The sequence below is a fragment of the Marmota monax genome, unplaced genomic scaffold (assembly GCF_021218885.2).
Source record: "Marmota monax isolate L192 unplaced genomic scaffold, Marmota_monax_Labrador192_F-V1.1 WCK01_AAM20220418_F8-fsc00132, whole genome shotgun sequence".
In the NCBI taxonomy this organism is placed as follows: domain Eukaryota; kingdom Metazoa; phylum Chordata; class Mammalia; order Rodentia; family Sciuridae; genus Marmota; species Marmota monax.
Window position 1 is genome coordinate 6,668,352 of NW_026695199.1, and position 14,022 is coordinate 6,682,373.

Consider the following 14,022-nt stretch of genomic DNA (forward strand, 5'->3'; position numbering starts at 1 on the left):
TTTTTCATGACAATAAGGCTGGCCTTTTGTTTCTGAATTTCATTAGTATCCAAGTTCATGGCAAGTAATTCCAAAATGAATATTACATTGGATATTACATTCAATTGCCATGCCATATGGAGGAGCTGAATAAGAAACTTGACTAGTTGGGCAGAATTTATAGATGAATTTGGTCTTTTGAGCATATTGGCACTCCTTTGATTCCCTTAACCCTCCACTTTTGTGGATCTTTATTAGTGGACTCTGTCCTGGAAATAAATTGAATATAATATTCTTCCTTACTCCCCTTCTTTTATGGCCATATTCTAATAATTTTTAAGTTAAGGACTGCCATGTATGAGGGAACAATATGCCACAGAGAGTGTCTTTGATCTGACCTGCTAGTTGAACCCCCTTTTTGTTTAGTCCTCAAAGAACTAGACTTAGAATTTAAGTCTAAAAGCATTGAAAAAAATTTTTGTTTTTGGTTTGGGTGCTATATCCAAAGCCCTTTTTATTTTTTATTTTGAGACAGTGTCTTGCTAAGATGCTGAGGGTCTTGCAGAGTTGCTGAGTCTGTCCTAAAACTTGTGATCCTTCTCCTCCCAAGTTGCTAGGATTATAGGTGTGTGTCACTGTGCCCCACTAAGAATATCCTTACCTAATTCTCTAATTAGATCAATAACAAGCAAAAGTGAAAAAGAGTTCGAAATGGAAGAGCTAACCAGCTTTATTATTTATTTTTACAGAGGTTGAGAGAAGGAGGGTGGTGGTCAAAAGAAACCCAAGTTTTGTGGGAGTTTTTGGTTCTTTTTTTTGAACAGTGATGGTGATTGAACGAACTCAGGGCCTTGTGCTTTCTCAACAAGTGCTGTACCACTGAGACACACCTCACACCCCAGCCCCCAATGTTTGAATTTACGATGTTTTTATATATCTGTGGCATGTTTATAAATGCCCTTTCTACGTCCCATTTCTCTTAAAGAAAAATGTGTCCATTTTCCTCTATATATACTCCTCACACTGAAGACTCCATTTTATATTTCAATTTCACCTGTAAAAACACATTAAAAGGTTGTAGTTTCCCAAAACTCTTGTCATGGTATCCCATCTGTGGACCCAAAAGAAAATACAATTCTAAATCTATATTTTTGGTTTACACAGAACATGATTGCTAAAGTTGTGGTTTAGGAGAATGCTTCTCTCTCCAGAAGGTTTAGTTTTACTTTACTCTGTAATCTTAAAGTACAGTTTCCCAAATTCTAGCAAATAGTACGGGTTCAATATATTACATTTCTGCATCTGATCTTGCTTAACATCTTAGGACACTCTGAGTTTCTTATTAGTTACACAGTACAAGGGGAATGTCTGTCTTTGGGCCCCACAATTTAGAGAATCTTGTTTTGAGCTTTCCCCAGCTGGGCTTACCCCACAAAATGAGAAATCCACAAAGCCAAGAACATACCTACCTATATCCCTTTGGTATGTTCTTGGGTACCTGAGACTCTAGAATTCCCTGCCCATATGGTCCCAAATGCATTGCCAGATGACAGTGTTTGTAAGGGTATGTGAACATTAGACATATGTGCCAGCCAAGGTGTTCATTCTCATGAGTGAGGCACCTTGTAGTGCAGGTTGGAGCTGGGTATAGGTATAGAGGTTTGTTGAGGACCAGGGAACCGAGGATGACTCTGCTCATGATTTCTAGTGTAAAATCCTAAGAAGTCTGAATTTGCTATCCTGGTTATTGTGAAGGTACATTTGTCAAGATAGCAGGATAGAACATTTTTATTTAAGAATTTGAATTGTGTAGTGTGTATCCATTTGTGTTCCTAAATCTCAAAAATCTCACGGATGATTCTGATATTGAATGCCCCAAATGATAGTTAGAACTTCTCCAAAGTTCTAACTGTAGTGTTTTGCATTTGATGGATGCTAATGAATTGCCCTACCCTGGAAAAAGATTTAGAGTATAGACAGGTTTTATTTATTAGCCTATTTGTAGTTCAGGGGAAATCTGTATACGAGTGACTTTCAGAATGACAAGGGTGGAACTATACCATGTACATGCTTGAGCATGTGCTATACCATTGAGCAACATCCCCAGCCTAGAGGAGAAAAGCACAAATTAGGAGCTAGGAGTATAACTCAGTGGTAGATTTAGGAAGCCCTGGATTCAATCCCCAGCACTTTTAAGGGGGAAAAAACAAAACAAAACAAAAAAATCCCACAGCAGTAGCACTGATTAAATTCAGGTCTTCTCATTTGCCCTTTGCAGGATTTTAATCTATCATTGTGTATACCACCTTATGTTATTCACATACCATTTAATTTTATTTTTTAATTTTTTTTGGTGGTGCTGGTGATTGAACCCAGGGCATTGTGCATGGGGGAGGCAAGCAACTGAGCTATATCCCCAGCCCCTCACATAACATTTTTTGATAGCCTACAGATTCAAGTTTTCCTAATATGCTAAATTTTTTTGACTGTATATTTTAAATGGTGCCCAGGTTATTCCTTTCAATAGGAAGGAATGTCACTTTATGCCAGATATTACATAAAATGGTTAACATCCTTTATTACATTTATTTAGCTCCCCACAATAATATCATGAGATAGGGTAATTTATCCTAATATTATTGATGTAAAAACATAACATCAGGCCTACTAATAGTATTGATTAAAATATTATTAATGTAAAAAGAACATCAGGGACTAGAGTTGTAGCTCAGCGGTGGAGCACTTGCCTCGTATGTGTGAGGCACTGCGTTCGATTCCCAGCACCACATATAAAAAAGCAAATAAAAGGTCCATCAACAACTAAAAAAATATTTAAAAAACAAAACATAACATCAGGCCTCTTCAACAGATGAATGGATAAAGAAACTGGGATATATACACAATGGAATATTACTCAAAGGAGTGAAAGTATAGCATTTGCTGGTAAATGGATGGAATTGGAACACATTATGCTAAGTGAAATAAGCCAATTGCAAAGAACCAAAGGCTGAAATGTTTTCTCTGATATGTGGATGCTAATTCACAATAAGGTGGGCGGAGAATAGAAATATTTTGGACTAGACAGAGGGGAGTGAAGGGAGTAGAGGGGCTATGGGAATCAGAATGATAGAATGAATTGTACATTATTGCCCTATGTGCATATATGATTACATGATATGTATAACTCTACATCATGTACAACCAGACAAATGAGAAGTCAGTACATTTATGTATGATGTATTAAAATGCATTCTACTGTCATGTATAATTAGAACAAATAAAAAATAAAATATTAAAAAAACCATAACATCAGGTCTAAGACACAGATAATGAATAGGGAAAAAAAATCAAATCTATATTTCATGATAATCTGCTTTGGAATGGGATGCAAATAATATGTTTTTGCTGTTCTTTCTTTCTTTCTGCATAGGAGTTCAACCTTATTGATAGAAGAGAACTTGCACCACTCCAAGAACTGATTGAAAAACTCACTTCGAAGGACAGATAAAAAAGATGCAGAACTGTGCAAATTGTTCTTCAATTGAAGCTGTGTGGAGTGTATTTGGGTTTTGTTATATTTTGTTTTTTTCTGGATTGTTTTTATCTTAGGTTTGGGGGGCTTGTTTGGGTTCCCTTTTCTTTATTACGAATATATGAAACCATATTCTACTGCTAGAGGAAACCAAGAACCATTCTCTACATTTGAAAAGGGGTGAATTTTGTCTTATCAGCATACAGTATTATTTTTAACCTGGTTTTGGTTACTTGAAGAGTTTTTAATAATATTGTGTGCTAGAAGAAAATGCTTACTGACTGAACTGCTAATGGTTGGGTTCTGTGTTGTGTAAATTGTGGCCCATTTTGAAGTCCCCAAAAGACATGTTTTTAAAGTGCCTTGGCAGGCCCACTTCTGAGGTGCAAAGCACAGACATAGGACTGAGCAGGGCTCAAAATAATATTAGGATTACTACCCAGGGCACTTACTGGTGCAAGTTGTAAAATAATCTATGATAAAAGCCATAGTTGACCTAAGTTGGTGATCTCCAGCTTTTACTACATTGAAGAAACATAATTTGTAAAAGTGTGCATGTAGAACATAAAAATTAGTATTTCTTAATTATTTTTGATATTGATGGTAATATATTTCTGTTCAACAAATGCTTAAAGTTCTATGAGCAGATATTTTCCATCTCTTGATATCTGTGATATTGAAACTTGAGGATTTTGAAATGTAATACCTATTGCATTTTGACTTCTTTCTACATGTTAACTGCACTGTAGGTGTAAAACTTCAGGTTATATTAGGATTGCCATCTTCAGAGGTGATGCTAAACTGTGAGGTTTCTTAGCAATTGCCAAATGAGCCATAAGTCTACAGAATCCCCTTCTGTTTCAAAGAGGAGGGGATTAAAGAGTGTGTTTGGTTGGGAAGGGGGTTAATTTCTGTGAGGAGTTAGGGATGGAATCAAGTGGGGAGTCAAGTTCTAGAAAGTCCTGTTTTTAAAATCTTTGAATAGAACGGTGTGAAGATTTTAATCAATTATTTTTAAACAGAGTCTTAGAGATTTTTTTTTTTTTTAGGAATCAGCTTCCATGAGAAGTTAAAAATAAATTATTAATTTTAGGTACAGACATTAAACATTGAATTTAAGGACTTTAGGGAAATTAATCACTTTGTAGCATTTCCATTCAGTGAATGGAGCTAGTATTTGCCTATCATTTTAAAATGATATAGTACCTTTGCTTATTATAGGGCCCAGATTGAAGCATTCTGACTTCTGGTTTTTCCACTGTGAAAAAAATCATTTCTTTACAGTGATATCAAATAACAAAAATGCTCATCATTCAATAGTTATTTTTAAATTTTATTTGCCATGACTTTCTAGTGAATTATTACCACCAGTAAGTTTTAAAACATAGTTTTTAGAATAAATATTAATTTGCTTCACTTCAGATTTGTTCTTGAGATTGAGAAATACCCTTTCAGACTTTGTTTTAATTTGACATATTTTGGTAAATCTGCTTCCTTCAATTAGAACTATATACCCTTCTCTTGGTAGAAACATACCTTTTTCCTAAAATAGAAGAGAATAGAAATGCTGCTCTGGAATCGTGTAGATTACAAAGGCTTTGTGGACAAAAATCTAAAATGAAATAAATTTATTTGTGTTATTAACAAGAAGAACAGTGATACAATTTAATGCCCTTAAAATTAGGATCACAAGGGAACTGCCTTTTTCTCCATTTCATTTCTAGCAGTTATTCACCAAGTACCAACAGTAGAAGTAATGGAAGATCTTGGCAGGGGTAAATATATTGGACATTTATTGGTGATGCTTATTAATAAACTGCACTGAGAGCTAGCTGACTTACTTAAAACAAATATTTCAGTGTACAAATAGACAAATCAATCACTATGGGTTGATTCAGAAATAAAATTGGGTGTCGTGAGTTTTGAGATCTAACTATGTAGGAAATGAAAGACACAATTACTCAAAACTTTTCCATATTGCATTTGACTTTTTATCATCCTATAACAAATGGGTTGCAATAGTCATGTGTGGAGAGAATAATAGAAAGTTGTTCTAGATCTTTTAAACCTTACATAGTTGTACACTGTAAAAATGGAAAAATATTACTCTAATATTTGATAGTAGGATTTACCTTTCCACAGTATGTAGATAGAAGTTTGTTTTCACTGTGCCAGAATCTCAGGTACCTGTGTCTGAGTGTTCACTTAACAAGTTATTGGGAAAAAAGGAGATATGTATGTGTGTATATATGATAATGAAGTATAAAGTTCTCCTAGAGAGAAGCCTGGCATTGTACATGGTGTTAGATGGTTACAAGTAAGGAAAACACCAAAGCCAGTGAGAAAGAACTGATTCTATTAAAAAGTTACTTTGACTTGGTTGATTCCTATGAGAGTTAGACACCCTTTATAAAATAAGGACCAAAGCTTGATTTTTGAAGCAGACTTGCTTACAAGTCTATTATATTCTTTTCAGATTTCTTTCTTTAATTAAAAATAGCCAAGACAATTATTTCCCCTTGCTGTTTATACAGAGCTACAAAGAAGTTGTTTTTCTCATCCTTTGATAAAAGCATCCTATAAAACGTAAAGTAGTAAGTTAACATAGTATTGTTGTCACTCATGATGTTTTGGTTAAAATGTTGATATGAAGCACATCTTAGGAATTATTTTAAATGATGGAGTAGTGGTGGTGGACACATGATAACAAAAAGAATAAACAGTTTTTAGTTAGCATTAGATGGTGCTACTACTGGCTTTCATTATTCCATTTTCCATAAAAACCATGGTATTGAACTATACTAAAATAGTAAGCATGTATTAGTTAGCTGGTGACTTTGGATGTCAGTATACCTTAAAATGAAAGATTTAGATTTCTGTCTCTTTCTACCTTCCCTGTGTTAGTCATTTGTAAATTCTAAATGGTCAGCATAAAATGTCTTAAATAACTGAAGATATGTGTAATATATTTCAGACTGAATTATTTCTTCCACTATCAGGATGGATAAAGCACTGCAATCTCTTTATCAGGAAATAGAGATGATGTGTTATTTTACATATGTAATGTCCAGACTCCATTTTATGTATTGGTATTTTCCTTGCTTGTAGGAAAATAGAAAAATGACAGATTTCTTTTACAGCTTTGTCTACACCCTCTCCGAGAGAGGTTTTGATAACCACTGAAATAGTAGAATATGTGCCATACAATATTATGGTGTAGAACTTTCTTTTAAAATGATTGTCATACCTTAACATCCAGTGAGAGTTGATCTTCAGAGTAGTTCCCTTGGGAGCGCTACTTATTCCAGCTATGCTATGAAAGTGTAATGTTTTTGGAATTCCTTTAGAGATGCCAGGAGAACTGGCTTGTAACTATGCAAGAAAATCAATTTCATCATCTTTTTTGGCAGCTTAATATTTATCTGTCCTAATCACCAAACCAAGTCTAACAACTTGGCTGTTCTATGAGAACTAAGCCAACAGGGAAATTCAAAAGAATGTGTCATAGGATCTGAATCTGCAGAAGACAATGTTTTAACCATTAACTGCATCATTGAATAAAGGAATTATTTTCCTGATGTTACTATTTTGAAGTGGACAGTATCATTTGGATGTATAGATTTAATTTTCTAAATTTAGTTGAATTACTTTATAATTAAATATAAGACTATTTTTTTAAAAAAAATCCCAGAGCTTCCTTTAGAACTTACTTTTTATTTTTTATTTCTTTTCCTGAAAACTTTTGAATTCCATCTTGACTATTATAGGATAGTTTTGATCAAATGGATAGTATGGAAAAATGAATCCAGTGTTTAAAATAGCAGTAGTTTAAGGAAACAGACTCTTTACCTCCATTCTTTTTGTTTTTCAAACGTTTTCATTTAAGTTAACAGTCTGACTTTAAAGACTAGAGGTTGTGTGCAAAGAAATTGGAACGTTTTATGTATTAATTATGTTAGATTTTAAGTCTGTCAGAAATAATATATTTAGAATTTTATAACTATTTCACATATCATTTTTAACCTTAAAGTTTGACTTGTTTTGAAAAGATGGGGGCCAAAAATATATTTGTAATTTTAAATGTGACTGCATACAATCATATTTTGAAACTTACCTAGAATATTTAAGAATATGCCAATTCTTAGAAACACAGATCTACACTTTAAGGACCATTTCTAAAATAATTAAAATGACAAAGAGTTTTATCATGATGTTAAGATTTACCACAGGATTCACTGTTGTTCAGCTATCAGCTTAATTGTGTATGAGATGATACATGGCTAGAGGTAAAGCTATCTCAAGATTTAATGAACAAGTATAATTAGAACATGTAACAAAATTCTGACTGCAGATTATTTGAATTTTAAAACTTTCCTAATAAGTTAATAAAAGGAAATTTATTTTGAAAACATAACAGTGCATTCCATGTCTGCTACTTATAGCTGAACTTTATTTAGACAAAAGAGAAAAAGTAGATTTAAATAGGGGTACTCAATTTTATAAGCATAATGCAAGTCTATTTGCAAATAGTGTTATATAATAGAAAACTCTGGACTATAATTCTCAAAGACAGGTAGTGAAATCACTGGCCTTTTCTAGCTGTATGTTTTCCTATTCTCCATCTTCTGTTTGAAATATACATACACACATAACAAGAAAACAAAGCAGTTAGGTTGATTTTGTAGGTCTTCATTGTTAGTGATTCTTTAGTGCTTACTGTCAGAATATAGGTTTCTATTTGTTTTAGTTGACAGCTTTCTTTAAATTATGTCACTGAAAAGGATATTAGTTGTATAAAATCAAACAAAATATTTAATTTTTATTATTATTAAATTTTACAGGTGGATGTTTCTTACAGGTTTTTGTTTTTATTTTTTTCTGAAATACTTAATTGTGCAGATTGTAAAACAGATTTGTGTATTTTCATTTAGGAACACTTTTCTCCTTAAATTGTTCTGCAGAAATGACTATTTTTAGGGAAAATAGTTTTTTATAGCCACTAAATTGTATTTGTTATTTTTGTACATGCATAACCAGGGTGGTGAGGAAGTAATATTTTAGGGAATACTTTTGTTCTATTTGAATTTTTCCTATACATTTATTACTTAAAATTATCACTAAGAACAGTGTCATGAAATCTAGGTGGAGAGTGAATACAGTAAATATGAGAACATGTAGTTCGAATAGGTACCATTTCTGAAGACAAAGGGAGAGAAATATTGCCACTGCCAAGTAATGGAAGTATAAGGGCAGTGTTCACATTGTGCAAGTATTTAAGAGAATGTATAAAGACAAAAATCTTACTTTCATGGATATAAATAGTTGCTTAAAGTAGCTGGAAGGGGAAAAATAATCTAAAATACGAAATGCAGCATGGACGCCATATTGTAAACTGTGCCAAGATTATACAAATTGTAGTTGTTATTGATCAGAGTTTAGTTATTTCATCATTTTTACTTTAATAGGGGATAATGAATGTCAGAAAATCTGTAATGTTTTATTTGAAAGATGTAAATAATGTATACAGACTTATATGTGATGGGATGGGGGAAGTATTTAAATTCTAGGTTTTTTTAGAAGGAAGAAACTGAATGTTTATAAGAAAATTAATAAATAGTTACTATGTTTGGCCATGACCTGACTTTGCATTGGTGTTTATTGGTATTCCTACACTGAACACATTCCAAGGGAAATTGAATATACATGGAGGATGTTTAACATTTCAAATTTATTAGGTATTATTTTCTGTAATGTTCACAACCCTAGAAGTTAGTAAATCTCAAATGTTTAAATCCTAGAAAACTAGAGCACAGAAATTGTAAAATTTATTGATGCTATTTTACTGTTGGTCTAGGGTTCAAAAACCCTTATATGCCTGAACTTGAAACTAATGTTTGTTTTTTTTCTTTAATTGATAACAATTATAGTGAGAACAATTTGCAAATAGTGACTTGTGGACTTTTCCATTAATCTAAAATATTATCTAATATTTTGTCTTCATTTTAGATAATTAAGAAATATCAGAGAATCATTTACTCTGATACCCAAATTTCAAAAGGAAATGTGTGTTTTAGAGAAATTTGCATATTATTATAGAGAGGTATTTATGTTAGAGGCATTTGTGCTTGGATCTTCAAGTTGAGGTAGCAGCCACAATTTTTTAAAATCACTAGTGGTATTTGTGAAGAAGACAAGGAGTCAAAATGCTAGTCAGTGCTGATGGGGACTGTGCATGCTTTAAAAATACCTTATTAGGGCTGGGGTTGTGGCTCAGTGGTAGAGCACTTGCCTAGCACGGGCGAGGCCCTGGGTTTGATCCTCAGCACCACATAAAAATAAATAAATAAAATAAAGGTATTGTGTCCAGCTATAACTAAAAAAATTTTTTTAAACCCATCTTAATATTCTGCAATAAAGTATTTATAAAGCATCTACTGTGTATAAAGAAATAAACATATACAGTAAAAATTAACTACATTTTGATAATTATGTTAATTGACCTCCACTGTACTAAATGCAAGTTATTAATTCCCCATATAACATTGTGAGGAATAATGCTTTTGGCAATGTAAGTTTCTACATAATTATTCCTTTAAGGCTTAAGTACCTGTGTTTAATAGAAATTTACCAAAAGATTGTACATGCTTTTGTTTTTAAACAGCATCAGTTCAGGGTCACATTTTCCTGATGACCTCATTCATCTTTATAAGCATGCATCAAATAGCTTCTTTTCCATAAAACTATATATATCTGGTGGCTCCTATATTCTTAGATGCTATTATACTTTCACATGTCAGATTATTTAGAAAACCCTGACTTCCCTGCTCCTTTTTTTAAAGATGGCTTCTGTATCTCTGTTTCTAGGCAATTGAGAAGATTACAAGTGAAATTTATAATGAAGCTTAGTTGATAAACATTCTTTTATAGAAGTAGTTGGGATGGTATGGGCAATTCCATGGGTTTTATAGCTACTACTTAAGATCAGTATTCAGGACCTTTTATTTTTTCTGCCTTTGCTCTCATTTTCTAAGTCGTCAGTTAAATCCTGCCTCCTGTCTTTCCTTCCCTTCCTCCCTCCCTTCTTCCTTTCTTCCTTCCTGACAAGGTCTTACTGTTAACCAGACCAGCTGTGAACGTCTGAGCTTAAGTGATCTTCCTGCTTATATCATGAGTAGCTGGGACTACAGGCACACAGGTTTTCTCTCTTTTAGTTACACTAAAATTCCCATAGGAGAAACAAATTCCCAAATTGAAGTAGTAGTAAAATTTCTGGCAAGTTCAGGGATACAATGGTAGTACATTCCTAAGTGGCTTCATGCTCAGTGTCCTATTTCAACTCTTTGAAGTTCCAAAATCTCCAAAACTCTGAAAATGGAAAGTATTTTCTTGAATTAGGAAAACAAAAACCATTTACTCAGAGTGCATCTATCACAAAGTTAACAGTCTTCTTCCTTCTTAAAACTATATATCACTGTGAAAACTATGTATCACTGCAAATAATTATTAGTGCTTTTGACTTAACACCCCTATAGTGGGGTGGGGGTAGTTATTTATATACAAAATATGCACTATTTCTTTTGTAAAATTTTGAACTTGGAAATTTTGAATGTCTTTTCTAAAAATTTTGAATTCCAAAACATCTGGCTGCAAGGGTTTCAGATAAGGTATTATGAACCAATATCAAGAAGTTGTCTTGAAAAGTGCTTTTCTCAGGTCTCTTCTTGGCTATCCATAAGATATTCAAGAAAATGGGAAATTATGTTGAACTCATTGCTAAGAGAGATTCCCTATTTCTTCCATTTACTTCGTTTATATTTTTGAAGTATACTTTTAAACTTACAGGAACTCAAATTCTCACTGTAGGAAACTAGCAAAGCTAGAATGTGAAAACAGTTTTTTAATTTTTTTTTTCCAGTGCTTAAACTCAAATACTGCACCATACTGCGTTTGTGTGGAAACCACACTTGGAGACTTCTTCTCCTCATCCCTCCATCTGATCCATATGGAACTTAAGTTGTTTTCTCCTATTGAAGATTTTGGAAGCTCACCTTGCCTTATTTTCTCAGTAGCTGTGAATACTCATTATTTCGTATGTTCCCCCGAAGTTTGGGTGTGGAATATGACACTTGGTAGCTTCCCCATTACCTTTTCCTCAACTTCATTGCCATACTTTGATGACAGCTACTTTTCAGCTTCAAGGCTCTAGTAGCTAACCACTGTGAAAAGATAAATGAAAATAAAATAAAGGCATAGCAAGATTATACAGGGAAGTGAGGCTGGAGTTGTGGCTCAGAGGTAGAGTGCTCGCCCAGCATGCGTGAGGCACTGGGTTCAATCCTTGGCACCACATAAAAATAAAATAAAAATATTAAAAGGAAACAGCTTTTTAAAAAATTACATAAGGGAGTTACAAAGGAGAATTTTTGCTGTTTTCCAGAGTTCCTCCATGGACTTCTTTTAATCTCTGCTCTTTAGTTTTGAGAATGGAGTTACCATCCACTCTCCCCTTCTTCTGGCTCTGCTTTCAAATGCATTTTGGGTCTGACCATAGCTGCAAGGTTAAAACTAACCTTTTGATTTCTGTAGACGATTTGAATTTGATTACTTCCAGGAAGCGTAATAACCTGGTATAACCCATCCTAAAAATGAACAACTCTAGTTGTCCCCAGCTAGATTAGCTTCCGCAGAGTACATGGCACACAAATAGACATCCTAAAATCAACATACGTGTTTTAACTGTGCCAGATGATGGAGTCAAAAGTTAATTATGCCATTGTCATGCTTAAAAGAAACCTACCTAGTCTTGCGGTTCCCTACACAGCACTGAGGGCATCCAATTCAGATGGAGAGGGGTATGGAATCTCAGGAAAGGCTTTCTGAGAATGGTGTCTGACTACCCAAATTCTAATCCCAGTTCCATGTGCCCATTTCAGGACACGAAACAGTTTCTGGGTGCCTGCTTCCTCAATGGCAAATGGGGATAATAACAGGATCTAGCACTGGATCACTAGTTAACTCGAAAAGAGCTTAGACTTAACCAATGTGTTTCTATAATAACCCATGTATATATGCCTATAGGTATATATTGTATATAAGTATACAATAAACATTCAAGTTGTGGGGAAAAAAAAGAAAAGCGCTTATAAAAAACTGCCTAGTAAGGGCAATGCATTTCCTAAAAGCCTTTGCTGATGGGTCTTACAGGATAACAGAGGGTAAACATTTGACTTTACACCACAGATTTTTCTCCCCTAACGAGTTAAAACTTTCAAGTCTAATTTTGTCCTGACGCTTCGGTTTATTCCCAGAAGCCACTCGGAGAAGCACGTGAATTCTCCCACTACAGGCCCGCTCTTAGCCCTCCTTGGCCCGACGTCCCCGGACCCCTTCTCCCCTCCCCCCAGGTTTTGGAATCGCTCCCGCACGACGCCGCACGCGCGGCACCGCGTGACCCGTCGTGACGTACGCAGTGGACCGCACCGGAGGTGGGAGAGGGCCGAGGGGACGGTAGAGGGCTTGGGGGCGGAGCCACCCTACTGGCCCGCCCCCGTCGGCAGCTGCCTCTGCGCGCGAAAGTCAAACTTAGGGACCCGCCGGCGGGGGAAACCTAACTGGGTCAGGTCTGAGCGAGTTCCGGTTCGTGCGCGCATCTGTGCTCTCCTCCTTGCCCGAAGCATTTGGGGCAGCCAAATTCCAAGAATGGCCACCCCGCCCAAGAGAAACTGCCCATCTCCCTCCACTAGCTCCGAGGGTACCCGCATCAAGAAAATCTCCATCGAAGGGAACATCGGTAAGAACCCCTGGTGAATGTTGGGCTCAAAGCAGGGGGAATCACGGTGGCGTCTGAAGGTCCCCTTCGCTGCCTTTAGCTGCTATTAGGTGAGGGCTTTGCCTCCATCTAGTCTGGAGGTGAGGACGCGGCCCCGGCTTCCTTTCCCGCCCAAAGCATCTTTCCCAGCCCTCCCCCGCTACCCTCCTGCTCCCGAGGCTGGCGGACGCTGGTCCGGCTGAGCGCCGGGCGGGCGGTCTTTGTGGGGCGCGCTTTGGACCGCTGCACGGGTCTTTTTTGGGCACTCGAAGAGGGAAGGGTTTCTTTTGGTAGTGGGTCGGATACAGCGGATTTCTTGAGGTGTGATTTAGGTTAAGTTACATTCACCCTTTTAAGGTGTACTGTTCTATGAGGTCTCAAACATAATGCCTTTTCACATCAATATAAAAAACATTTCCATTGCCCCCCACAGTTCCTTTGTCAAGCTCCTTTGTAGCCAACATCCTCTCCCTTCCTCTCTTTCTGGCAATTGCTGACCTGATTTTTTTTTTTAATTCCTGCGAGTTATGCCATTTCCAGAATGTCATATAAATAGAATCAGAGTGTCTAGCCTTTCGTGTCTTGTTTCTTTTAGCATAACGCTTTTGAGATTCATTCATGTTTTTTTCTGTAGTTCCTTTTTATTGCCGAATATTGTATTATTGCAAGGATATACCATGATTTATGTATTCCCCACTTGTGG

General features: G+C 35.5%; 2 protein-coding genes across 4 annotated transcripts in view; both read left to right on the forward strand.

Annotated features, from left to right (window-relative positions):
- Mob1b (MOB kinase activator 1B) overlaps positions 1-9,147 on the forward strand; it is a 60,299-nt gene extending 51,152 nt beyond the window's left edge. For all 3 annotated transcript variants that reach the window (XM_046428716.2, XM_058574034.1, XM_058574035.1), the window contains exon 6: positions 3,410-9,147. In XM_046428716.2, coding sequence (XP_046284672.1) covers positions 3,410-3,487 — 78 coding nt within the window. In that variant the 3' untranslated portion in view covers positions 3,488-9,147. The remainder of the gene's footprint in view (positions 1-3,409) is intronic.
- Positions 9,148-12,945: 3,798 nt separating this feature from the next.
- Dck (deoxycytidine kinase) overlaps positions 12,946-14,022 on the forward strand; it is a 32,631-nt gene continuing 31,554 nt past the window's right edge. The window contains exon 1 of the mRNA XM_046428777.2: positions 12,946-13,301. Within this exon, the coding sequence (XP_046284733.1) occupies positions 13,211-13,301 (91 nt within the window). The 5' untranslated portion in view covers positions 12,946-13,210. The remainder of the gene's footprint in view (positions 13,302-14,022) is intronic.